Source organism: Periplaneta americana, chromosome 8 (genome assembly GCF_040183065.1).
Source record: "Periplaneta americana isolate PAMFEO1 chromosome 8, P.americana_PAMFEO1_priV1, whole genome shotgun sequence".
NCBI lineage: Eukaryota > Metazoa > Arthropoda > Insecta > Blattodea > Blattidae > Periplaneta > Periplaneta americana.
The window spans coordinates 176,186,370-176,212,611 of NC_091124.1; the positions used below are offsets into that span (position 1 = coordinate 176,186,370).

Sequence of the window (26,242 nt, forward strand, 5' to 3'; positions counted from 1 at the left end):
ATTCTTATTGAAACAAAAAGCCAGAAAATAAACACACTAGAAGAATACGAAATATACAGACATACAAAATCACATCCACAACACGTCCTCATCACACAATTAAATTTGAAAATGCACACCCTATTTGACACAAGTCTACCTATCATAAATGCATCCACTGCCAAGACACCAAAAGAAGAAACCAGAAATAAGAAAGGACCTCACTAGAAATCTGAAGATGGCCGACATGAAGCTGAAACTGGTTATTAACTAAGATAAATTACCATCATAGTTTCAATTAATTAACGCAAGAAAGTTGTTCATATAACAAACTTACCAAATCTATAATTTAGAGTCTGATGTGGAATAAATAGAATCATCCATTTAGAGCACATGATTTGTCTGTTTATTCAGATTTATATTTATCAACATCGTTCACAAGGGTGGACTTTTTAATTCCTGAAGTACATTTATATTTATTTTTATGCTAACTTGTGTGCCATGATGTGGAAGTGGATAAATAAATAATAATAGTTATTCGTGGACATTTTGAACAGATCGTTTAAGGACATTTAAACAGAATGCATCATAATAATTCCAGCAAACAAACATATTTGCAAGCCCTGCTCAGAAACCGAGCATTTCTGCACCCATGTTAATATAACCATTTTTTTCTTCTATACATAGGTACTAGGATTCCATACCTGAAATTTTGCCCACTTTTTTTGTTACACCCTGTATAGAGAATGAACTGAAAATTGTACCTAGCCGACTTGTTCAAGAAAATATGCAAATCAGGTTTCTATGTAAATGATGATATAATTTTTATTTCGCTTTTATTGGTGTCAGTGCTGAGTTCTGAAAATTGTAATTATGATATTTAATTTTCCTGTTTAGAGATGATGAGAGTGATGTAGCCATAGATTCTTTATACAATATAAATCCTACAGGACTCTTGAGAATTGAACTCCTGACCTAACAGTAGCTGGAATTTGTGAAAGTCTTTTAGATCTCTTCAAGGAAATACACGTTCTCATATGATAAATGAAGGCTTTTGTATTAATCTGTTACAACAATGAAAGGAGAAACTTTTGCCTTTCCTCAAGAGAGATTCAACTTGCACATTCTTTATATTCATAAAATGTCGTTCTGAAGATGTTTTCTTGTGTTCTAAGATACATAAATATTTATTATGATTAATATATTATGTTGGATAGTTAAGAAATGTATTCTTATTGAATTTGGTATTCCCAAGAAACTAGTTCGATTAATTAAAATGTGTCTCAGTGAAACGTACAGCAGAGTTCGTATAGGTCAGTTTCTGTCAGATGCGTTTTCAATTCACTGTGGGCTAAAGCAAGGAGATGCACTATCACCTTTACTTTTTAACTTTGCTCTAGAGTATGCTATTAGGAAAGTCCAGGATAACAGAGAGGGTTTGGAATTGAATGGGATACATCAGCTGCTTGTCTATGCGGATGACATGAATATGTTAGGAGAAAATCCACGAACAATTAGGGAAAACACGGGAATTTTACTGCAAGCAAGTAAAGAGATAAGTTTGGAAGTAAATCCCGAAAAGACAAAGTATATGATTATGTCTCGTGACGAGAATATTGTACGAAATGGAAATATAAAAATTGTAAATGTATCTTTTGAAGAGGTGAAGAAGTTCAAATATCTGGGAGCAACAGTAACAAATATAATGATACTCGGGAGGAAATTAAACACAGAATAAATATGGGAAATGCCTGTTATTATTCGGTTGAGAAACTTTTATCATCCAGTCTGCTGTCAAAAAATCTGAAAGTTAGGATTTATAAAACATTTATATTACCTGTTGTTCTTTATGGTTGTGAAACTTGGACTCTCACTTTGAGAGAGGAACATAGGTTAAGGGTATTTGAGAATAAGGTGCTTAGGAAAATATTTGGGGCTAAGAGGGATGAAGTTACAGGAGAATGGAGGAAGTTACACAACACAGAACTGCACGCATTGTATTCTTCACCAGACATAATTAGGAACATCAAATCCAGACGTTTGAGATGGGCAGGGCATGTAGCACGTATGGGCGAATCCAGAAATTCATATAGTGTGTTAGTTGGGAGGCCGGAGGGAAAAAGTCCTTTAGGGAGGCCGAGACGTAGATGGGAAGATAATATTAAAATGGATTTGAGGGAGGTTGGATATGATGATAGAGAATGCACAAATCTTGCTCAGGACAGGGACCAATGGCGGGCTTATGTGAGGACGGCAATGAACCTCCAGGTTCCTTAAAAGCCAGTAAGTAGTAAGTAAGTTAAGGAATGTGGTAATGTAATAAAATTTCTGACTGAAAGAAAGTACAAACATGTTCTAATAGCATGATGTTATTAAACAAGTGAACATAATATATGAGTTTTTATTTTTTTTTAGGTTATTTTACGATGCTTTATGAACATCTGAGGTTATTTAGCGTCTGACTGAGATGAAGGTGATAATGCCGGTGAAATGAGTCCGGGGTCCAACACTGAAAGTTACCCAGCATTTGCTCATTTTGGGTTGAGGGAAAAAACCTCAACCAGGTAACTTGTCCCGACCGGGAATCGAACCCGGGCCAATATGAGTTTTGTTTTGGGACCATGAACATTATAAGTTATATTTAATTGTGTACATTAAACTAAAATTAGCACTATTGTTGCACTCGCTACTTTGAGAATCACGCTTTTGTGTCACCCTGTGACTCTCAGTATTACTTGTACCAACCCATGCTTTTTTATCAGTCCTATTAACACTCCATTTAAATTACTTGTGACAACATATGTAATAGCTGTGTGTTTGAGCAAGGTCTTGTTTATTTTACATTGTACCAGGAATTGCATATCGAATTGTATGCATAACAAATATAGTACATTATATTCTGATATACATCATTATCAGTTTTTAAAAGTAGTGGAACTTGTTTAAGTTAGATTTCGAATGAATTCTATGTTATTGGTTGTGTATTAATACTGGATGTATTTATTTTGCATTTAAATACATTACCGGCATATTTTTGACATTGAGAATTTTAATTTAATTAGTTTTTCATACATGAAGTAAGAATGTGGCGTTAATTTTTTATTATAATTATGTCATTTACTTTGTTTAAAGATTATAAACTGGCAAAATAGTAACATACATTAGGAATCAAATTGTAGAACTTTTTCAATAAAACTTCTTTTTTTTTTTTTAAATGAAAAGTCATCCTTGGTGACCTAATGATTACTTCATGAATTGTTTGCAAGGAAACGATGATAAAGTCGTCATTAAGAACATAATATGACCCCTTGATAAATCTGCTAGATGAACCAAAGAATAACATTTGTCAAGAGATTAAGTCAATTTCTCAAAGAGAACTAAGAAAAGAGATGGGTAATTTTTTAAGCACTGCCAGAAATGTGTGGAAAATGAAGGTAGACATTCCCAGCTTAATCTTAATATCAGAGTTATAATTTTCTTATAAGTTTATGATATTGTGATTGTTCTTGGTAAAGGTTGAGAATGGATGACATTTTATAAGAACAGTTTTTCTACCAAGATATTTTAAAATTGTCTTATTTTATTCTTTTTTTGGGGTATCTTTAGTTGGTCTAGTGGCAGCTTTATGAGAGCTGAAAAAATTGTTACTCCCTTCACAAGAGAGATCAATCAATCTTCTTAATGTACTGTATCCAGCTGTTTGCTGACAATATATTCAGTTGTTGTTTTGCATGAGAAATGAGGGGTATTTTGATCAGTGTTCATTATAGATGCCTATTGCTAGTAGCCAGAGTTGGGGAGTAGTCAATATATACTACAGGGCCGTGTCTTCTGCAACTGGTACTGATAATTTTAATTTACTTCTTTTGTGGTTTATGGATGGACAGTATAGAAGAATGTGTTCCAGATCTTCATCATGATTATTACACCACAGACAAGTAGGATTATCAGAAATGTGAAATTGGTGTAGGTACAATTGAGTGACAATGTGACCTGTTCTGGCTCTTGTTAAAAATGTTTGAACATGTCTGGGCAAGTTTTTGTACATTTCCAGGTCATTTGGTTTCTTTTGTACAGACTGTAAAATTTTTTCTTTGTCAGAAGAGAGCCAATTGTTGATCCATAGGTTTGTAAAATGAGACTTTACTGAAGCAAAAGCACTGGATAGAGATATCACTTTAAGAGGTGTTGGTTGCAAATATGTTGCCTGTTTTGCAATATTATCGACTTTCTCGTTTCCAGGTATACCACAATGACTAGGTATCCATTGAAATGTTATTTCCTTTTGGAGTTCTTTTAGTTTACTTAGTTGTTTCTGAATTGGAATAATTCTATGTGGATATAGGTTTGGTACATATTTAATTATATTAAATATAGCCCCCTTGGAGTCGGTAAGTATGCAAATAGATTTTTCAGAAATTTGAGTAACACACTGAAGAGCAGCATCAATAGCTAGCAATTCAGTGTCAAGACTGGAGGAGGATGAACATGGTATGAAATAACTTTCTTGATATTTTGGAATATAATACCCTGCTCCTGATGTCCCATTATTAGGATTTAGAGATCCATCTGTATAAATTTGAAGGTGATCCTTATATGTGCTGCAGAGTAGTTCCATGGCATCTAAGTTAAGAATGTATGGAGGATCATTTTTGGAATGATTTCCTGGAATTTGTATGCTATGTTCTGGAATCACCCATTTCCATGGAGGAATTTCGTTCACAACTGGAGTTTTAGCAATGAGTGTGCTGTGATATAGATTGGTACCGGTATTTCTTCTTTTTTTTTATTTTATAGAAATTACACAGGATATCATTTGACAGTTTGAAGAACATCTGAGATCTGGATGAGGCTTGCAATTTTAAATGTATTTTTAGATCCTTTTGTAATATATAGTGTCTGAATGGTTGAATATCACAAGAGGGATAAGAAAGCAAGATTGTAGAATCTGATTTTCGTTCTATGACTTTCTCAGTAGGTTTTATATTTCTGATAATTGTGTGTGCATATCTTGGTTGCCTTGGTTTAACAAATTCTGAGACTGTTCAGCTATAATTTCATAAATGATTTCTTATTGCCCTAATTACATATATTCCAGAAAGCTTCAATCTCCATGACAGTTTGTCACTGACAAGGAAAACTGTTCCTGAAATTTCTGGCAATCGATACTTGTTATGCCATTGGATTATGTCCTTAAAGTTAATGCAGCAGCTCCAGTTCTTAATATTATCTGTCTGGTGTCTATTTAAATATTTTGTTAATATGGTGATGTATCATTGTTCCTCACATATCACACAATTTGTCTCATTTACAGCCCATATTAACACAGTGTGTTTCACCTTTCCTTTTAAGTGACTTTCTTGCTTTTGAATCAACATCAACATCTACTGGTACTACGCATGGTATTTTCATAATTATAGCAATTGCATAATGCATTATAATAGTAAGATTTAGCATAGGCATACTGGTACTACAGAAAAATTGTGACAACAATCTGACTCGCAATTTGATGTTGCATTTAATGTGCACATAACTCACTGTCAAGTCTCCCACATGGCTACTTTCGCATTACTAGACATTCTGGCCCTTTTAAGAAATCTTAATTCATTGATTTTACTACTGAGAAGTCCTAAAGTTTAGATCCATTTTGATGATGAGAAAAAGTAACTCTTGTTGTGAAAATGAAGCCTTTCTGAACTACCCCAAGACCATGGACTCCACATTCCTCAGATATAATGCATTTATATTTTTTTATTTGTAGCTTCTTAAAACTTATAGTAATCTCAGTATGATAGCCCCTGGAGGACTAGGATCGACCAGCCGACAGTTGGCCTCACGTCCACATCCCTCAGCAGAAGTGAACAATATGGGATAATGTGTGGTCTCAGCAAAATTATTCCTCCAGCTATTACGGCTGGTTTTCGAAACCAGATTTTGCTACCTAACGTAGTTTCCCAAATTCATCACGATGTTGGGTGGGTATTGGTCTCAAACTGGTTGTAATTTCACGACAAAGTTCCTCCCCCATGATGATCGCCCATTCCGTAATGCGAGTCCTAGACTGAATATCTTAGACATGATGCTACGGCACTGGAATTTATAGTGTACAAAACAAAAATAATGGTGTTAATGTCATTAGGCATCCAATCTACTACACATTACAGCAAACATGCTGCAACATTTCAGAGAAACTATGTAACATTAAGAGCGCTGTTTTGGGATGGATGGTGATCATATTGAAATCAGTGGCATAAGGAGGGGGTGAGGAGTAGCTCACCGCGGCCGCGATACTGAAAGAAAAAACACTGTTTGATTGTGTCTATCAACAATGAACAATATTTAGAATATTTTTTTTAGTTATTTAACGACGCTGTATCAACTACTAGGTTATTTAGCGTCGATGAGATTGGTGATAGCGAGATGGTATTTGGCGAGATGAGGCCGAGGATTCGCCATAGATTACCTGGCATTCACCTTACTGTTGGGGAAAACCTCGGTAAAAACCCAACCAGGTAGTCAGCCCAAGTGGGGATCGAACCCGTGCACGAGCGCAACTTCAGACCGGCAGGCAAGCGCCTTAACCGACTGAGCCACGCTGATGGCTTTTAGAATATCAAATTCTTTATATTTCTGCTAACAGTTTCATTTAAACTGATGATGGGTTTTGAAAGAAATTATGAAGATATGGTACTATTCTCAACACAATAACTAGATTTATTTTGGGCCGGCATCTGTTAATTCACTCTGCAAAAATGGAGAATGGATTTTGCTTTATAACAACTTTTGGTAAGTTCATTTTAAATTTCTGCAGTGCTCGGGAAAAGTGACATAAGTCAGTTTCCACAAATCTTTTTTGATAATTTATTGACACCTTATACTGGTTTATGGCGATTTGATTTTTTTCTGTATGAATTAATGTAATGGGAGAAATACTTATATCTTTTTTTCCAAGCGAGCAGATGTTCCGTAAGTAGTCAATAAATTATCAAAAAAGGTTTGTGGAAACTGACTTGTGTCACTTTTCCCAAGCACTACAGATTTCATAGTACTAAACAATAACTGTTCTTTCATTTTATTCATTCATAGTTTTCTGCCCAAGGCCAGGTCTGTAAGTTATGGGCAAATTTGCCAAATGATGTTCCCAAAACTTGCCTCTGGTTACGCTACTGATTGAAATGTACTGACAATGTAATGAAGAAACATAATTATTGTAATCCATGAAGGAGCTTATCAATGTCAGAACTGGGGACATTATAGGGTAAAAGCAGGAAGGGTAATTGAACACTTAAAAGACAACTATTGTTCAAAAACAGATTAAGATCTATGTATATTAACACAGTGCTATAAATATTCTATTATCTTGCCATTAAGATCTATTTATTTTTTATATGACTGTGATTCGAACTTCGCACAATTATAGTACTATCTAAAAAAAAGATCACTTTGGTTAGTGGATGTTTTTGTTATTGTTAGTAGCATGAAATATACTAGTTTAGAAATGGTAAGGATGGAAGTTAGTAGAAAGCAAACATCATCAGGCTTGTTCAGCTGTGTTTTACTCACTGATTACAGGGCGGGAAGTTTACTCAGATATATTAATATTATGTGACACCATCACATTGCATTTTTTATCAAAATGGATAGAAACTTCTGGACCTCTGTACTATCCTTGTACTCATCATCTTTCAGCATATCTATTCCACGCCTCTGGAATTCTCTCCCTGACCACGTCAGAGACTGTCGGACAATATAAAAATTCAAATTTAAATTAAAAATCACATTCTAGTGCATGGAATTGCTTGTTGAACACCTGTCAGGTTGCGCAACTTCGGCTTAACCCATGACATATAGTAAATATTGTAACTATGCTGTTGTAAAATTGACAATTAATATGTAATGTATTTATTATTATTATTATTATTATTATTATTATTATTATTATTATCATCATCAGTTATCACTATCATCATTGCTATCTCTGTTTCCTTTCTTTTTTCTTGTATTAGCTCGATGAGAGCTCTATAGTGTACTTTTGACTCTGTTGACCCTCTATAGGGCTTTAATTTAATATATATTATTTTCATCAGTGTTTGTATTTCTTTTTTGTATTTATACGTGCTATCTGGTAGGATGGAAGAGAAGGCCTTATGGCCTTAATCCTGTCAGATTAAATATATATATTTTTTTTATTTTAGTAGGTTATTTTACGACGCTTTATCAACATCTTTGGTTATTTAGCGTCTGAATGAGATGAAGGTGAAATGAGTCCGGGGTCCAGCACCGAAAGTTACCCAGCATTTACTCATATTGGGTTGAGGGGAAACCCCGGAAAAAACCTCAACCAGGTAACTTGCCCCGACCGGGAATCGAACCCGGGCCACCTGGTTTCGCGGCCAGACGTGCTGACCGTTACTCCACAGGTGTGGACGATTAAATAAATAAATAAATTTATTATTATTATTATTATTATTATTATTATTATTATTATTATTATTATTATTATTATTATTATAGTTCTTGCATTTGACCATGTTGGAGGACCTTTTCGTTTGTGGCCTTGATTGTTCTCGCAAAGATGGCATGTAACAACAGAAAAGAGGACAACAAAACAAGAGCAGCGTGACAGATTGAATGTTTACTACAAGCCCGAATGTTTGATTGTCTCTTGCATACTCAGCAACCTTGCACAAGAACGCAACGTGCTATACTGGCCAAGAACGAAAGATCCTGCTACATAGGTCGTGCCAGAGCCTGTCCGCGGCCCACGCGTTGCTCCGCCAGCATGACATTCGCTTTCAATGCAAACAGTGGCGCTGGCTCAAGGTCCTGGCGGTTGACACCTCTTACCACTACAGAATTTTGTTTAAATCGACGACCGCCAAGGCCAGCGCCACACGCGCCCAATTCATGGTCATGCTGGGCGGTCAATACGCTGGTCGGGATGTTTTTGTTAAGCGGGAGGGTTGTTCCGGGATTTGGCAGCGGCCCAACCTGAGCGTCTCTGCCGGACCACGAAGATGGCGAGGGCGACGACGAGAGCCGCGACGAGGCACCAGGCCACGGCCGCCAGGATCGTCATGTTGCGCTCCATGCTGGTGCGCCGCCGCCACCACGTCGGGTTCCTGCAACAAACAATGGCTGCTGAGTCCGCAAACATGGCCTACTATGTTCAGGGGCAACCCAAGAACACGGGATTAAATTTCATGCAACACATTCATACAGTTTTATACGCTATCCGCTATCGCGTTACGAGGAAATGCCAATAAACATGAAAGCGTGGTCGTGGCATGACGCCTTCTGTGTCACTGCAAGGAGAGCTCAACATTTTACTCTCTGTCGACTTCAAACATTTTTCTCCAATGGTAATCGACTAAAATAAAGTACAATAAATCTGTTAAAAGGAAAAAAAAAGTTCCATTAATGTCTTTAAGTGTGTGTCGAAATAGATCTGGAACTGATGGTTCCGAGTTCGAATCCTTCCTTTAGAGCAGTGATGTCAACTGATGCCCATAGGAGCAAGCGCGCGCTTTACAGCCCAGGAGAGCCTGAGCGCTTTACAGCGGAAAAGAAAGAGACAGACGAAAGAGGTGGTATATGCCACTTGGTCGAGCTATATTCAGGGATGGCCAGCACTGATTCAATAGATAAAGGGAAGAGAACTTATTAAAACTGTATCCATGTTAATTTTTAGATTAGTCTGAGAAGTATAAGTGCATTATAAGAATGTAAGTTTTAATTTTAATGTTCATTTTTCACGAGTTTGCTTCTTTATTCAAAAGGAATATTTTCTCAACTTTTTTACAGAAAAGTGAAATTTTCAGATATGTTTGTTTAGTAGCCTTACAGCTACTGAAACAATGTTTTTGTAAATCTAATATATCGTAAATACGTATTACTGAAGATAGTGTATTAAAATGTTTGAAAATATTCGCATGAAAAATGTTTGTAAGGAAATGAAATAACAAATCAAATACTGTTACATCACAAACAAAATATGTGCTTATGTGTTGGTAAAACGTCAGGTCTATAGCTTCAGCAGATTTCGAGATAATTTAGTATTCTGATAACAGAAAGTTGCGCACCAATATCACCTAAAAGCATAATGCGATAACAGTTTTATTACGTAATATTAGTTACAGTTAAAACATATACGTAGACAACTTTTCTTTGTACTATAATATTGTTTTGATTACTTTTATAAGGCTAAAGATAGGACCAACAATATCAATTTCAACTTATGTCATATTCAGTTACTTTCTTTGGGATAACATTTTCTTTACGAATGATGTGTTTAATTCACTTAGTAGGTACAGTATAGTTGTAGGTATTATGGAATTTGTGTGAATATTCCTTCTTTACTCTTTATTATGTTATTAACGTTTAAAACACAACTGCAATATTAGGCTAAGAAATAAGTGTTAGTACTTTTGTTTTACAGACAATATAGAAAATAACAAACAGAAAGAAGCCATATAAAAATAACGACATAAAATTTCACGTTCCGTTGGAAGTTTGTCCACCACTGTTTTCTTAATCCAACAGGCTGCTTATTCCCTTTAGCATACCTAGCGCTTAATGCCCGCGCACGACGTCAAGGTCAGAAAAATGCGCTTGCTTTGACATCACTGCTCTAGAGCGTTCGGAGTTTAGAAAATAACATTGAGAGGCGTCATCTTACCAGCAAATATTCTCATGGGGGCAGATAAAAAAGTAATTTTTTTTTCTTTCACCATGTTAATAATGTCAAATGGGAAGCACAACTGAATGTTAATTTTATCGGAAAAACACCTCTAAATTTTATGCTTTTTGCTTATGATTTATTGATCCTATCAGATAATGAGCACATCTACGAAAAGCAGTATTCAGTATGTATAAAATATCTTCCGATTACAATTTGAAAGTATCTACAATGAAAACAAAAATTCTCGGAGTCATGGGATCTCAATCCAAACGAACCAAAATTTCAATCAATGGTATCAATTTAGAACAGGTTTCAAATTTTAATTACCTAGGGTGTAATATTACATATGACCAACCAAGCGATCAAGAAACTAAACTCTCCAGATTTCTACAGCTCCTGGGAACAATAAAACGAACTCTAATGAAAAGAGTCCGGAAGGAAACAATACTGAAATTTTATAAGACAATGGCAATACCATTGTTAACACATGGAGCTGAAAATTGGGTACTGACCAAGGAACAACGTAGAAGAATAGAGGTGGCGGTGATGAGATTATTAAGACCTCTTGCTGGTTACAGATTGAAAGATCAGAAGAGAAACAGTGAAATTCGTGAAGAGTTACAAATACAAAGTCTTCATGACTTCATAGACTCTTCTAGACAGCAGTGGTACCAACATCTGATGAGAATGGACATAAACCGCACCCCTCTACAGATGTTCCAATATCAGCCAGTTGGTAGAAGGGATCTTGGCAGGCCCAGAAAGAGATGGAAAGAACAGTTCTGATTTTCTGGAAATGGAACAGACCTAAGGGCCTAAACCATGATATATTTGATGATGATGGTGAATAATGTCAAAACAAGTGCTTATACAAATTTTGGCCACTCGATCGCAATTATGAGGCGTAAAAATGCTTCCCTGGGGACATTTAGGGAAAGAAAATACAGTTTAGTGGAAAGATTTATTGGAACAGATACAGCAATTGTTGAGATATTTTTTCAACATATTCCCTACCGGAAATGAGACATTTGTCCCTGTGTCGTAGAAGTCTGCCGCCTGGGACCGGAACCAGTGTGTGACAGCCGTCTGCACCTCTCTGTCGATTGCATGGTATGACTTTTTTATTTCAGGTTATTTTACAACGCTTTATCAACAGCTTAGGTTATTTAGCGTCTGAATGAGATAGTGATAATGCCGGTGAAATGAGTCCGGGGTCCAACACCGAAAGTTACCCAGCATTTGCTCATACTGGGTTGAGGGAAAACCCCGGAAAAACCTCAACCAGGTAACTTGACCCAATCGGGAATCGAACCCGTGCCACCTGGTTTCGCGGCTAGACGCGTTAACCGTTACTCCACAGATGTGGACTCCATGGTATGACGAATGCTTCAATTCCAGTGGGGAATATGTTGAAAAATAGCCCATCAGTTGCTATAACTATTCCAGTAAATTTTTCCAATGAAATTGTGTTTTCTTGGGGACGCGGCCGCAGGTGAACTTATTTTTTACAGCCCTTGTAATTGCGCTCGAGTGGCCAAAATTCATACAAGTACTTGTTTTGATGTTATTAACACGGTGGGGGGGGGGGAAACTTTTTTATCTGCCCCCATGAGAATATTCGCTTGTTAGCGGTCACAAATCATAATAAAAAGTGAACTGATCCGAAATCAAATCACTAAATTATTCCAAATGTTCGAAGTGTCTTTTAGAATCACACTGTTTTTGTAAATCATGACGCTTATTAACTTTTATGTCTAACTTACACACTTTACACCGTAACATATTTTCGTCCTTGAATGAAAAATAGTCATTTCCGAAGTCTTTTACAAGCAGAGACAAAGTTTCCGATTTTATTGGTGGTATTTGCTAGATGACAACTGAACTCTATACGAAAGGTTTACTTTTTAAACAGAAAATAGTCATGCTGTGTCAAAACATATAATGCAATAAATAATACAAAATCCGCACCCATTAAATTTCGAATGAACAGAGCTCACTTCACACGACGTTCTACAGTTTGCATACGAACATTACGAACTTGAAGGCATCAGTAAAGTAAACAATTGACGTCATCCTATAGCCAGTGCTCCTTAAACCTGTAGCCGCCTCTAGACAATTTGCACCTTTATTTTTTGTCAGAAGAAAAAAAAAACACACAGAAAATTGTTACACCCGATTTTGTGTAAATGATAATTTTGTGATATATTTTAAGACAACAACCCATTACATTTTTTTAAGAGAAATGATTTCATTTCATGTACAGGTTAAACTGATTTGGAGATACTGAATGCGAACAAATTTGTTTCAGTAGGATAATCGCTCTACACAGACGGCATGTTCGTAATGCTGGAAATGTGTATTTTCGTATCTCGAAATTAATTTTAAAAAATTAGAATAAGTTACGGTATGTTCGGGATGTTGGAAATGTGTATTTTCGTGAATATCCCGAAATTAATTTGTTAAAATATCAGAATATATCAGTTATTTCTCTTTATTCTTCGTAAAACTAAGAAGTAAACATGTTAGGCCTATAATAAGGGAGTTAAGAAAATGAAATGAAGAGATTAATCAATCGAAGAGACATTAAATGAAAAAAATGTAACATCAATGAACATAGTAATAAATGAAATGTTAAAATTTGAACGCGATTGTGTAGAAATAGATTGCTTATTTGTAGGGTTCTGATTATTATATAAAATGTTTGTTTACTAGTGAAATATGTGCCAATTTAAAATTATTTACAAATTAAATAATTTTGTGTACACTGGTAAGTTTTTGAAGCACTTTTTTTTAACATATTTTGGCATATTGAAAACTTAGACTAAATACGTAGTTTAACATGTTTACTTATACATTTTTAAGAAAACTTCAGTTTTTGTGAATTCCCACACTTATATACAGACTTTTTGTCCTATACGAAGGAAATGTTTCTGCTTGCAAAGTAATTTTAAGACGGTGGCAAATAAATCCTATTTTACAACTCACCTTTCTCCTCCATCCATTTCCACTAAACAAAATGGTTTCCATAGTAATTCTGCTATGTAAGTCTATTGTTACTGCATACAAAAGAATCTGTGTTGGCTGAAATTCGGCAATCATTTAGTTTTCAAAACCTAAAAATGCAGTTCACTGTGCATTGTAATACTAAATTCTGACAAATGTAAGTACAGTACAGATTAACGTGATTAGTCTTGAGACTGTTGTTACCCAAATTTTGTATTATCGTTTTGTCATGTTCCATGGCTGAATTTTTACAATCCAAACTTAACAATAAACAGAATTCTAACTCCGGTATGAGCTATTCCATCTCAAATCGACCGAAATATAGAGAAAATTGACCTTACAATTTCTAAATACAATTAAACTTTTTTTGTACGTAGAGAACTGTGATACAATGCTTTGTGCAAAGTTTGAGGCATCAGAACTTCATAGTGTTTAAATTAAAAATATTTAAATTTATCGTATTTTTATAAAATTAAACTATTGTAGCTCCGAAACCCTTTCAGCCAATGATCAAAATCATGGTTTATTTTGATGCTGAGAAATTAAAGTTTATATTGACATATAAACAGATTTTCTTACTTTTTGTAGAAATGGAGAAGTTTAGATTTTTCCTCATTGAGACGCCTTTGGCTAGGAAAAAATAGTTTAAAAATACATAGTTAGATTCCGCATTGAAAGTACAAATAAACATATTTTTACTGGTGCACCGTTGATAAGAAAGTATTGAAAATATCAAATAAAGGAAATAAATAGTACGCGCGTGAACTAACCAGCTGACTGTAGGTAGTCGAGACAAGCAAGGCCAGGAGACAAACATGTGATGTGTCGTCTAGCAGTCATGGCTGGGCTAGCTTTATCACAAGTTTTCATAAACACAAGAGTAAAATGACGCCCAATGCTCGCTTATCTTCAGCTCTCGGCCAGTACGTGGGGTACTGCGACGTTCAGGTCTAGGCTTGTGAAAATAATTCATTTAATACCCTCGAAACTTATTGCCGAGCCACTAAGCAAACAATGCCCAATCTGTTTTAATAATGCAAGGTTTTTCTCAATATTTTTTATATTTTTACAAATGGGCAAAAAGCCTAAAAGTAAGTAAAATCAGATTATCTGGCTCTCTGTATAGAATAAAAATAAGGATTACTTCTTAACATAACATACCAAATGTCAGCTTCAAAATAAGCTCTCGTTCAATGTTCTGCAGTAAATGGCTCCAGAGTTCTGAGCGCTAAAAGAGGCTTGTTTTTATAAAATAGCCTACGATAAATTTGTCGCTCAATAATACGAAAACCGTTTGACTTTCGATAGTATATTTTTTAAAATGCACTCCCCTCAGAACCTTGTATAAGTAGGGAAAAAATTAGAGTATAAAAAAATGCGAGGTTTTTTACTGATCGATTTCATATGGAATAGCCCGTATATACTACGAAACTGATTTAATACAATATAGCCTAAGCTTAAATGTGAGTAAAAGTGCAAAGGTTTAGATCAATATTCATTGTTAATTTATTTTTAAATTGGCGATGAGAGAAATAATGTAGCTTGTAAATTGAATCATCTCATGTTTACGCAAAGAATAGAGAGTGTACAATATTTTGTTTCTAGCGAAGGCATTCAGTTTGCATATTTTCGAGATCTTTCAGATACATCTCTTCAGCACAAAATTATCTGCCATTTTATTAATATTCACGAAATCTCATCAAAAGTTGAAACAACTGCCTCTATTTTCATTAAAAATATTCAAGATGGCCAATTGCGCAACAATTAGCCACTGATATAACAATGGCAACTAAGTCAACGAACTAAAGTTCTTAAAATCTCATAATCGATTTCACGATATTAGAAACGAAAATAAGGACTCTGACAACCGCTAAACATTACACGTTCTTCAAAATATCTTAATTACGGTTGGCGAAACCAACTGCTGTCCTCGTGGTTCGCATTCCCTCAATTACTGCATTATCATTTGTGAGGTACACCATTATATGTAAAGAAGTGCTGTGACCAAATATATCATATCATTATCATTTGTAGAAACTGAGCAACCCATATAGTATTATAACTGAGGAAACTGTCGTTAAATTTCTAATCTAAATAAAGAATAAATCATTCTTCATAGCTAGTTTTGTTTCAACACTAGGTACAGGAAAATACGTATTCTACGACAAAAATAAAATTATATTGATAACATTTTCTAACACTTTAAAACAACGAATGGTGACAATGTTAAATAAATAATTATAAATAATTAATATAATATGAATGTTTCCGTTTATTTGGTTGCAGTAAGTTATAATGTTAATTTTAATAATTGTCGTCATCACGTGCATGATTAGACAATGTCTGGTGCAATAGAGCACTGCAGTTTGAACTACTTAAAAATATTAGAATATATTTTAGACTGGGCATCGCCAAAAAATGTAATTGCGATTACTAACAATTTATAGTGACGTGGCAAGAGCAGTGAACTAAACTCGGCTTGCTTCACCCCCCTCCCTTCCATCCAACTCCCCTACAACCCCAGCACACAAGCTTCTATCATTGGCTGATTACCGGTACCTGGTTAGATTTAGATCATATCTCCCTCAAGACAACGACGTCTGTTCGGAAATGCGTGTTTAAAAAGAACGGAAAGAACAGAATTTTTGTTGTGAACATGGTGATAGTGGTAGGTGCTCCTGTGCTATAAAATAATTCTAATAGACATTTGTAAATCAAACATCAAGAGATATTGTGACACATATCTTACTGGTTACCACGAAATCATAGGTAAGCATGAATATAACCAAACTTAATTTTGAACAGAATTTATATAGTTGAAAATAATCATGAAAATATTTGATGAACATGATATGTGGGTCCGATAAGCTCTTTTACAATAATTGAATAGGTAATGTCAGTGATAAGCAATTTGGCGGACATATCTATTCAATTATTGTATTATTAAAGCATGAAAATAGTTTCCTTTCGTAGGTCTGGACCGGGCGAATTATTCAATTACAATATTTGAAAGAACAAAATTCAAATAACGGTTATGGTACTGAAAATATAATGAAAAACGATATGAGTGATAGTAACTCTATGCCAGTTATGCTCTTGGTTATCACAAAATCAGTGAAATGCTCTAATGAAGGTGAGTTCATTAAAATATGCTTGAATGACGTTGTTAATATTATTTGTCCCGAACAATCTTGTTTCTAATAGTAGTCTACACGGACAACATAAAAGAAGTAAACTTATTGTAAAATCTTAATGAAGATCGCGACTAACATAGGAAAGCTTACGAGTTGTATTAAGAGTGGTCAGACCTTCGAGTCCCGGTCAGGCCTGGAGTTTTATAGAAAAATCTATAGTGACACTCGTTGGGGTTTTTCTCACGGTTCTCCCGTTTCCTTCATATAAACATCTACATTATTCTGTCAACATACCTCCATTCCGTCATCATTGCATAGCATTCCCTCAACGCCGGTTGGCCTAGGACGAGTGAGGTTGCCGGTATCCCGGGAACCTTAGGCCGTGTCTCAAAGCTCAAGTCTACATACTACATGTTAATAACTAGCTGACTTGTAAACTACACACTAGAGAGCTTTGAACATGTATGCTGGAATCATGGCCTTCTTCATTGACTATTTTTCTGAAAACTATGACATTACGGTATAACACTAAATTAAGAAGGCAGTGTCCTAATGCAGTTTCATTACGAGTTATCAGCTGTTATTTTTTTGGAAATTCTAATCCTGTGTTTATAAACAGTTTTCCAGTAAACAGTTCATGAAACTTGATTCTCAGGTTTATGAACTGAATGGTAATTCCTTAGACACTAGAAAAGAAACGTAGAAAGATGTAGAATTGTAAAATATGTTCAAAAGATATCTATGAAAATTACGTTTGTGCGAGATCGTGCGTAATTGCTTGCTTTCCGCACAAAACCAATACGCGGTAAGTGTAAAATACCACATTCAGTATTCCCAACGTAACACACATAACAATTTCCCTCTTCTTACCGCTTAAGCGCCACATTCATTTTACTGCTTTAGGCTTTTAACATATTTTTGGAGACGTTTAACATAGTAATAATTATAAATTGGAAACTTACCACTGCAATTTAACCTAAATTGCACTGTTAATTATTGTTTTTAAATATTTGCAAAAATTAAGTAAAGTCTACTGCTCCACAAAAGTTATTGCATTCCTGATGCAAGTAACATTAAGGAAGCCGTGAAAAAATCAACAAGATTCCAGATGCCGACGTTATTACTGCAATATGTTATATAAATAATATTGTTAAAATATTAAAATGGAAAAATAAATCATTACATGACCTTACCGTTTGTTTTAAGTTCGCATTTATAGACTGGGGGGGGGGGAAGACAGACGTATATCACGGCCTGCTGGAATATAGTAAACACAGAAAACATTTTATAGCAACAATGTTGAAGATAGATATTTTAGTTTTTAAAAGTTGCCGTCATTGAACAGAAACCAAGATGGAGATTTCATTGCAACTAATTAGAAATTCCTCTTTCAGGTATGTAATAAACGATCTTCGCACAAAATAATGTACGATACACGAGCGGTATGTTTGTTTTCATGTTCTCGGAAATTAAAAAAGCTCAACTACGTTTCGCTTTTTCAATCTTTTCCTCGAACATGAAAACATAAACATACCGCTCTTGTAACGTGTATTAGCTATCAACAATCAAAATATATGTGGAAAAAAATAAGAGCCTGAAATATTACAATATTAAAAAAATGTAACGCAGATACCAACAATGTCAATGTTCCAAGTTAACGTGTTATTCTACATTGAACTCTCATTTTATTTCCAAAGCATCTTCACATTTCATAACCCCCAATTGTTAATGAGGTATCCATGTTTGTTTAGTATAAAAGTCAACAATCAAGTAAGCATTTTCGTTTACTAGCTACTACAGACTTGATTGCTATGCACTATGTAGCTTTGGATCGTAAATTCTGATGTCACATCCGGCTATTTAGTCAACAATCTAGTTCACTTCAGCTGAAAATGTAGCTTTGAGACACGGCCTTAGTGTAGTCAGCCGGTGTGGGTTTGAGAATGCGCCTAGCTTGAGGGTTCGCAGTGCTGGGTCGTAGTACCCCCTCTCGAAATTCAATTCAATTTTAAAAAGTGCCAATTCATGACATATTCTATGTTCAGGGGCAGGTATTTATGGAGGTTAATTTTATCATTTGTGTTTTTTTTAATATTAGCATCGGCGGAGATTGTTCGAGATTGATTTGTATTCTTGGCGGAGATTAATGACAATTTTGGAAAATGCAATTATTTTGTAATTGGACTATTAACTCAGGATTAAACGAGCGTTGAGCGACTTCCGCCGATTTTGGAATAGACACCGACGCACTTAGGTTAGGTTAGTTTAGGCTTTTATTATTCCGTCAAGATGAAGGTGAAAGCGATTGAGTGTGATTTTTTGTTTTCTATGTTGGCAGTTCAAGTGCTTCGGTGTCTATTCCAAAATCGGCGGAAGTCGCTCAACGCTCGTTTCACCAAAGCGAAAAAAAACTTGCAGCCCTCAAATTAACACTTTCAAATTATTAGTGAAATGCTGAATTATCCGTCTTTTGAGTTTACTAATGTAATCAGAACACGTGTAATACCATTGTAATGTAGCTTACTTGGATATGTAACACATTCAAGTGAAAAAAACAATCCGAAAAAACTCAGAATATTAAATTCGCTAAAAAACGACGCAAAAGTAATAATTCGCGAATGTGTTCATATTTCTCTATTAGAACTCTATTTCGCGATTTGTTGCATCCGTAAATTATTAATCAGAATCGCTTAATTCGTGAAGATTAGTAAACGTCTATTGTTTGCCTCTATGTCGTGATTTTCGCGCCCTGCCCATGTTTGTGACACAATGAAAATTTAAGTGAAAAAAAAAATGTAGGACTAAATTGTCCATGTATAAATCATTAATGTGTACGTGACATGCACGTGTTCAGAGTCCGCCACTGGGATCACAACGGATTGCTCTGTATATACTCTTCTATTACTATCATTACGTCATTTGTATTGCGATTTTCACCTAGTGATGTCACCGTGACATCACAAATTTCCCGACGACTAATTTAGGCTTTTAGATGAATGTTCGTATTTAAGACATTATTAAAAACCTTGGTATTAATTAAAGTTATTTTTACCTTCAAACATTTTCAGAACCTAGTGAGTTTTAAAATAATATTTGATTTTTTCCTTGGATGTATGTATGTATACACGTATGTATTTATTTACACTGCAAATGGGTATATACCCGGTGGCAGTGGTAACTAATTACACTCAATAATGACAATTAATAATAAACAAAACTAACAATAATAATAATAATAATAATAATAATAATAATAATAATAATAATAATAATAATAATAAGGAAGCAAGCCACCGGCATGGCTCAGTCGGTTAAGGCGCTTGCCTGCCGGTCTGAAGTTGCGCTCGGGCGCGGGTTCGATCCCCGCTTGGGCTGATTACCTGGTTGGGTTTTTTCCGAGGTTTCCCCAACCGTAAGGTGAATGCCAGGTAATCTATGGCGAATCCTCGACCTCATCTCGCCAAATACCATCTCGCTATCACCAATCTCAACGACGCTAAATAACCTAGTAGTTGATACATCGTCGTTAAATAACCAACTTAAAAAAAAAACAAGGAGCATCCTAAATTATATGAAGCACGATCACTTAAAATAACATTTAAAGTAAATCTAATTTGTATCTTAACCCTAAATTCGAACTAAGACCCACGAGTGTGATAGGTTCATACCTGCATAATTCTCATATTCTTAGGCTGTTCATTTAATAATCGACGAGCAAAACCACTTGTATTAGACCAGTACCTAAATATAGAATCGCTGATAATAAATTTGTAATTGAGGACCGTTTTTGCAAAACTTGCTAACTACAAAATTTGCAAAATTGAGATTTTGATGGATTCGTTAACATAAGGCAGGCCTCTACAAGATGTTCAAAGCGTCTTAGTAAAATTGCGTTTTCTCTCTTCATTGTAGTGTGTCAAAGTGTGATCGTTTTTTCAAAACTTGCTTTCTGCTATAGGTGAGAGTTACAGCAAAACTTGCTTACTATAGTGTTTTGTCTCTCCTGTAAAATTTAGTTTTTTCAGTCAGCAAGTTTTGCAAAAACGGTCCTCAATTATTGTTGCTCCTCAAAATGATAAGCGAGAGGACATAACCTATAAAAGTTGTTGCTGTTGTTAAAAATAAGTCTCCATCTACTTGAATTATCAACAGTAATCTCACTAGACGTTTTGATTTATCTAGAGAAAATCAAAACTCGATTGGGATTTAATTGACTATTACACGATTAGAAGAAAGTATATAAAGATTAGAAGTAACGAAGTATTCCAATACAATAAAATATTAATTGACTTACGAAAATACAACTGTCTTCAAATGTATTATTGTACCATCTCAACATTACAAATATTACGCTAGATGCATGCTAGATGGCAGTAGTGAGCAATGCCTTCTCGTCGAGAAGTTCTCGATCTATACACATTGGCAATGTTACTAGCCAAGAAGGCTTTGTTGATTGTTTCATTTTTATTATTAAAACGGTTGCATTCCACTTCAATTATCCGAATCCGAGCAATCAACGTCACTTGACAGATGATTTTCAATAAATCTTAATATTAAACAATCTCTGATACGTGACTATCCATAATATCATATAGCAGAAGCTATAACATAACCTAACTAATATACTATACACAAGTGTTAGAAAAGTTTTAATTAACGACGATGACATAAAAAATAAACATGAATAATTTTGAAAGGAATAATCATTGAAAGTACAATTTTCAAATTTGAATGTGGTTGGTGGTTCAATTGATGTTATATTGGACGTGTGCGTAATAGAAGTGGAACTCGTTGATTTAGGCCTACATGGTGTATTCAACTTCTTCAGGATTTCCGAATGGTGCTCTTCATTTATTTGTAAATCGGATTTCAGAAGATGCATAGGTATGATCAGTGATTTTTATTAATTCTTGTTCTTGAATGCCAATGCGAGTCATATTTGAAACTGCTGTGCATCGACTGGAGTGGTTTGTAATTTTGTATATATATATATATATATTTTTTTTTTTTTGACGTCCAGACCAGCGCAGTTTCAAATGTTGGCAAACAAAGAAACAAATGCTAGGGACGCGATAAAATTGTGCGATAAGCAGCCATGATTGGTTGAAATACGTCCTTTCGTACCGTTTTATTGGTCAAAAGTAGTATGACGTAGTAAGAGTGTAATAGTCAACAGTAATCTCACTAGAGGTTTTGATTTATCTAGAGAAAATCAAAACTCGAGTGGGATTTAATTGACTATTACACGATTAGAAGAAAGTATATAAAGATTAGAAGTAACAAAGTACTCCAATATAAAATTATAATTGGCTTACGAAAATACAACTGCCTTCAAATGTATTATTGTACAATCTCAACATTACGCTAGATGGGAGTAGTGTTTTATGATTATGTTTTCTTGTTACCGGTATCAGTTGTGCCAACTATGGAATAATCATTGAACTCTGTGGACTGTTACTAGTCAAGAAGGCTTTGTTGATTCAGTTCCATTTTTGTTAAAACATTTGCATTTCACTTCAATCATCCGGATCCCAGCAATCAACGTCACTTGACAGATGATTTTCAATAAATCTTAGTATTAAACAATCTCTGATACGTGACTATCCATAATATCATACAGCAGAAGCTATAACAAACATAACCTAAATAATATAAACGAGTGTTAGAAAAGTTTTAATTACGGATGATGAAATAAACAAGAAACGTTTAATTAACGATGATGAAATAAAAAATAAACGAATAATTTTAAAAGAAACAATTATTGAAAGTACAATTTTCAAAATTTTTAATGTTTTAGTGGTTGGTGGTTCAGTTGATGTTATATTGGACGTGTGCGTAAAAGAAGTGAACTCGTTGGTGTACATGGTGTATCCCTCAACTTAATCAGGATTTCCGAATGATGCTCTTCATATATGACCAGTGATCTTTATTAATTCTTGTTCTTGAATTCCAATGCGAGTCATATTTGAAAGTGATGTGCATCGATTGGAGTGGTTTGTAATTTTCTGTTTTTTGACGTCCAGACCAGTGCAGTTTGAAATGTTGGCAAACAAAGAAACAAATGCTAGGGTAGTGATAAAAATAAACAAATGCTAGGGACGCGATAAAATTAAACAAATGTTAGGGACGCGATAAAATTGTGCGATAAGCAACCATGATTGGTTGAAAGACGTCCTTTCGTACCGTTTTATTGGTCGAAAGTAGTGTGATGTAGTAAAAGTGTAATAGTCTGGGAAAATTATTATGAAACACTGATATATAAATCTGTCCATAGATTACAGCTAAATTACGAAATATTTTTAGAGAGATTACTGTGCTCACGTCATGCGGGTGATGCCTGCTTTCTCCTCACTGTTGAATAATATAAAATGGAGCACGACTTTTCAAACTATGGCACACGAAGTTTTCGTAATCGTGTTTTATATTTGCATAAGTCGTAAGTTATATGCATTAGTGCCACGGTATAATACTGTTTTTTATAAACAGTTCTTTTAACAATTATTAGAAGTCACCATCTTAAATATTTTTGCGTGAATATCTGAATTTCAAATCATTAACTTCTACAAGAAGAAGACACATAGGTCTACAATTCAAGAAATTCGAGAGAATAAATGAAGAATTAGATCTCGAGCAATGCGATTAAGGGAATAAAACTCGCAATTAGTTTTGAAACCTGGGAAAGATTAAATCCCTCTATTAAATTTGTTTAAATAACTCAAAATCGTCTTGATCCAGTTACCGCAAAATTCTGAAAACACAGCTTCATTGTCGTTATTGTATGACTATTGAATGTTTGGTCATTACTCATTAATATCCATTATATATTGACGAATGCTATGGTCAAAATACTTAAAGTGATTGATTTAATATGATAGTAAATAAAAGTCAATATTACAGTTGTATGATCACATTTATAAAGTTATAATGGGCCGTATTCATAGACATTCTTAGCGCGGGCTTTCGGTCGATGATCAGGGAACTAACGTTTTTCGTATTCATAAACCAGTGTCAGCGATATGATATGATATGATATGATATATGATATGATATGATATGAATCCTGTTTAGCACGCTCGTAGCCCGGGCTAGCGAAATGTCTATGAATAGCACCCTATGATTTTTATAAATGTGATCATACAACTGTAATACTGACTTTTATTTATTATCATACTCAAAAGTCTATCTTCGCTCTGGTCCTCCACTAGTGTTTTTCCGTTTGTCTTGTAATAGTACGCTTTCCATAGTGATCTTAAATTATATATTTTTATTATAGGCCTACCAAAATATTTCTTCCAATATATTTAACGATATTGTTTTCTAGTATTCCCGCCATCGGGATGTGTGTAATTTAATACCATGAACGATATTGTTTTCTTGTATTCCTGCCATCGGGAAGTATGTAATTTTATATTATCTTCAACGATATTGTTCTCATGAATTCCTGCCATCGGGATGTGCGTAATTTTATATTATCTTCAATGATATTGTTCTCTTGTATTCCTGTCATTGGGATGTGTGTAATTTTACATAATGAACAATATTGTTTCCTTGTACTCCTGCCATCGGGATGTGTGTAAAGGCTGGTTCACAATAAACCGGGAATGGAAACGACAACGAGAACGAGAACGGAAATATTGTTAAAATAAATGTATTTAAATGTGAGCATTCACAATAGTTAATTATGAATGCTCACATTTAAATACATATATTTTAACAATATTTCCGTTGTCGTTCTCGTTGTCGTTTCCATTCCCGGTTTATTGTGAACCAGTCTTAATTTTTTATTATCTTCAACGATATTATTTTCTTGTACTCCTGCCATTGGGATGTGTGTGTAATTTTACATCATGAACGATATTGTTATTTTTTGTACTTCTGCCATCGGGATGTGTGTAATTTTTATCTTCAATCATTCATTCATTCATTCATAATGTTCTGCTCAAGGGCAGGTCTTTCACTGCAAACCCAGCATTCTCCAGTCTTTTCTATTTTCTTCCTTTCTCTTAGTCTTCACATATGGTCCATATATATATATATATATGTATGTATGTATGTATGTATGTATGTTAATGTCGTCCATTATCTGATACCTTCTTCTGTCCCGAACTCTTTTCCTGTTCACCATTCCTTCCAGTGCATCCTTCAGAAGGCAGTTTCTTCTCAACCAGCAATCCAACCAATTCCTTTTCCTCTTCCTGATCAGAAGATATTGTTATCTTTTATCCTTTCCATTGCGATGTATGTAATTTTATAATATATATCGTCGTTGTTTTTATGAAACATCCTATGTAACAGTACAGAAAATAATATTTCAGGAGAAAGAAAAAATTAATTAAATATCAATGGGCTTACAACTGATACTCGATGATGTCATTAATGTTCATCATATTTATCAACATTTTCAACCGAATTATTTAATATTCTTCTTAGTCGGCCTGGGTAGCGTAGTCAGTATAGTGCTGCCCTTCTGTACTCGAGGTTGCAGGTTCGATCCCGGCCCAGGTCGATGCATTTAAGTGTGTCTAAATGCAACAGGCTCATGTCAGTGGATTTACTGGCATGTAAAAGAACTCTTGTTGGGTTAAAATTCTGGCACACCGACGACGCTGATATAACCTCGGCAGTTGCGAGCGTCGTTAAATAAACAATAATTTTGTTCATACTCTTATATAAGCTCATTGACTTTTAATTAATTTTTTTCTTTCACCTGAAAAATTATTTTCTGTACTGTCACATAGGAAGTTTCATAAAAACAACGACGATGCTTTTTTATTGTAATTTTTAGGAGAATTTTATTTCTAATTTGCTCGTTATCTTGAAACCCACTAATAGTCTGACATTTTCTGTTGGACTTTCATTATTTTTATTGTCTCTCTTTCCTAGATCTTCATTTTCAAATCCAAAAAGTAGGCTAATGCTTGTTTGAGTTTAATTTTGTGCAGGTTCATTCCATTCCATTACTCTTTCATCGTATGATGACGCAGAATATCTGCATGGAAATATCATATGTACTTCGGTACATTAAAATAATATGTATGATATGCGTAAATCACTTCGTGATTTAAGACGGCGCTTATTCCGTCGGATCCCGGCTAACTAGTCACTCATAACGAGTGCACCTCAGCACATGTGTGGACTCCAGTCCTACGTTCATAGACATCTATGACGTAGTGCAGAGGTGGCGACTAGAGGGAACCTAAGAGTTGGAAGTTAATCTGAGACGATTCTGTCCGACGCCGGGGTGGGTATCCGGTGTGGCTTAGTGGATAAAGCATCAGCACGTAGAGCTGAAAACCCGGGTTCAAATCCCAGCCCCGGAGAGAATTTTTCCCCGTTCCATTACTCTTTCATCATATGATGACGCAGAATATCTGCATGGAAATATCATATGTACTTCGGTACATTAAAATAATATATATGATATGCGTAAATCACTTCGTGATTT

General features: G+C 34.8%; 1 protein-coding gene across 1 annotated transcript in view; it reads right to left on the reverse strand.

Moving 5' to 3' along the window:
* LOC138705264 (neprilysin-2-like) overlaps positions 1-26,242 on the reverse strand; it is a 115,338-nt gene that overhangs the window by 32,136 nt on the left and 56,960 nt on the right. Inside the window, exon 2 of the mRNA XM_069834098.1 lies at positions 8,971-9,101. Coding sequence (XP_069690199.1) covers positions 8,971-9,101 — 131 coding nt within the window. The remainder of the gene's footprint in view (positions 1-8,970; positions 9,102-26,242) is intronic.